The 2,338-nt window shown below is 44.4% G+C and overlaps 1 protein-coding gene across 1 annotated transcript in view; it reads left to right on the top strand.

Annotated features, from left to right (window-relative positions):
- ITGA9 (integrin subunit alpha 9) overlaps window positions 1-2,338 on the top strand; it is a 172,601-nt gene that overhangs the window by 134,547 nt on the left and 35,716 nt on the right. The window contains exon 10 of the mRNA XM_014584346.2: window positions 282-407. Within this exon, the coding sequence (XP_014439832.1) occupies window positions 282-407 (126 nt within the window). The remainder of the gene's footprint in view (window positions 1-281; window positions 408-2,338) is intronic.

The raw sequence follows: 2,338 nt of genomic DNA, 5'->3' as shown, positions 1-2,338 counted from the left end.
AGAGAGGATTTGGCATGACCACACCCCACTATGTGTGGGGGGTGCTTCCAGTCTCTGTCTCTGTCTGGTGAGCATATGGGCCCTCTGACAATTAAAAAACAAGTCCACAAGGCTCTGTTGATGCTACAACCTCTGCTGTCCAGCTTTCTGTCATTATCATTCACTGGAAAACGGAGAAGGTGGTTATTGGTTCTTCTGCAACTCCCTCTGCAACAGGGGACTCCAGGCTCATGATCCACTCCTGGGACCGATCACTCTGACGGGCCTCTGTTTATTTTCAGGTGGGCCAAGAGAAGGGAAACTGCTCTTTCCAGAAAAACCCAACCCCCTGCATCATCCCTCAGGAACAGGAAAATATCTTCCACACGATATTTGCTTTTTTCACGAAGTCTGGAAGAAAAGTCTTGGTAAGGATTTGCTGAATGGCTGGGGCAACATGGGTGGTCCTCGTGAGGAAGGCAAGTCTGAGATTAGAGGACAGTTTTCAATTTGGTATTTATTATTTCCCAAATCTGGTTTTAATCAATTGATTTAAAGAGTCACAAGGACTGTAGCTCCTGGTTTCCAGCCTGAGGTTTCAATCGGAGTATCGAGTTGACATTCTAAATTCCATTTCCTGGCAAAGGAAAAATCTTTGCAACCCACCAAGCACAAAGAAAAATATTTCTCCAACCAGTCTGAGTCTAAACAAGAGTGATGGTTCTTGTATAACCATTTTGAAAAACTGCTTGGCAGTATGTACTAAAATCAAACACAGAAGAGCATGTGGCCCAGCCATTCCACTCCTGGGTATATCGTCAAGAAAAATGAGTATGTTCCCCAAAAGGCATGGATGAGAATATGTACAGCTATTTTTTTATAGCTAAAATCTGTGGACAATCCAAATATCCATCAACAGGAGAATGAGTAAATAATGATGGTATATCTATGCACTGGAATATTACATAGCAATGAAAAATAGCAAACTACTGTTAGTGGGCCAGCTAGTGGTTAAGATGGCTGGACCCCACATGACTGACTATGTGGTTTCAGTATCAGATCTGGCAGCTTGGAAAACACACCAGGTGCATATGCATGCATGCCTAGAATCCCTGGGGAGTGAATGGAGAAGCAATTGCAAAATCCCTCATATGCCAACCCCCTGGCGAATGAATTTTCACTTTTTCCCCTTTTCTCTCTGGTGAATGCACACACCCTGTAACAAAATTTAAAAAGAAAAAAAAGAAAGAAAAGCCACTGTTATACATGACAACATGAATGAGTCTCACAAACATAATATCTAGTGAAAGAAGCCAGAGACACGTAGAAGAGGGCTTCAGATAGTTTACAGATGGAACCAGCAGGTGGCGTGGTGGTTAAGGTGCTGGACACTCCCACGTGGCTGACCACGGTTTGAGTCCCAGACCTAGTGGCTTGCTTTTTCACTTTCCCTCTTTCTCTCTCTCTCTCTGTCTCTCTCTGGTCAAATTGAAAATGAAAATAAAAATAAAAAAAGAATAAATAAATAATTATTTTAAAAAATAGTACATGGAAAATAGAATTAAAGTACAAGTTTATTTTAGTGCAAAAGATTTTTGAAATTCAGGGAACCAGCAGTTAGCGTAATGGCTATGTCGCTGGACTCCCACGTAGTCGACCGCCGTTCGCGTCCTGGACCCGGTGGCTTAAAACTCACACTGGGCGCATGTGCGTGTGTGCCCAAGATCCCGAGAGGAGAATGGAGGAGAAGGGATTGCGGTGTGACCATCCCCCCTGGGGGGTGATTTCTCGCTTTCTGTCTCTATGTCTCTCTCTGTCTGTCTGGCGAGCGCACGCGCCCTATAGCAAAAATCTCTCCAAAAAAAAAAAAAGATTTTTGAAATTCATTCATAGTTTCTTTTTCTAACGTGCATTTCTGTGAACTTTTTTGAAGACCCCCTTGTATTATAATTCACTTATATGAAATTCAGAACCAGCACAAAGTACTCAGTGGTGACGGAGGTTAGGGTAGTGGTTACCTGAGGAAGAGAACTCAGGGTGAGCATGAGAGAGGCTCCTAGGTGCCGGAGATGTTCTGTATCTTGATCCGGATCACGGTTCTCCAGGTACAAACACATGGAAACATTTACCAGGACGTCCACTGAGCCTCTGCTCTCCTGGGGCCAGCCAGCATTGGGGTGGTTGAGGCAGCTGGATCCCACATGGCCAAGTGCACAGTTCAAGTCTCAGACCCAGCAACATGAGAAACATGCCTGGCGTATGTGCATGTGTGCCCCAAATCCTGCATGGAGGGAGAAATGGAGAAGGGATTACAGCGTGACCACTCCCCATGGGGAGAGAGGGATTACTTTCTCTCTTT

This window comes from Tupaia chinensis, unplaced genomic scaffold (assembly GCF_000334495.1).
Source record: "Tupaia chinensis unplaced genomic scaffold, TupChi_1.0 Scaffold146584_1, whole genome shotgun sequence".
In the NCBI taxonomy this organism is placed as follows: domain Eukaryota; kingdom Metazoa; phylum Chordata; class Mammalia; order Scandentia; family Tupaiidae; genus Tupaia; species Tupaia belangeri.
The sequence above is the reverse complement of the archived record's forward strand: the minus strand, read 5'-3'. Positions and strand labels throughout refer to the sequence as shown.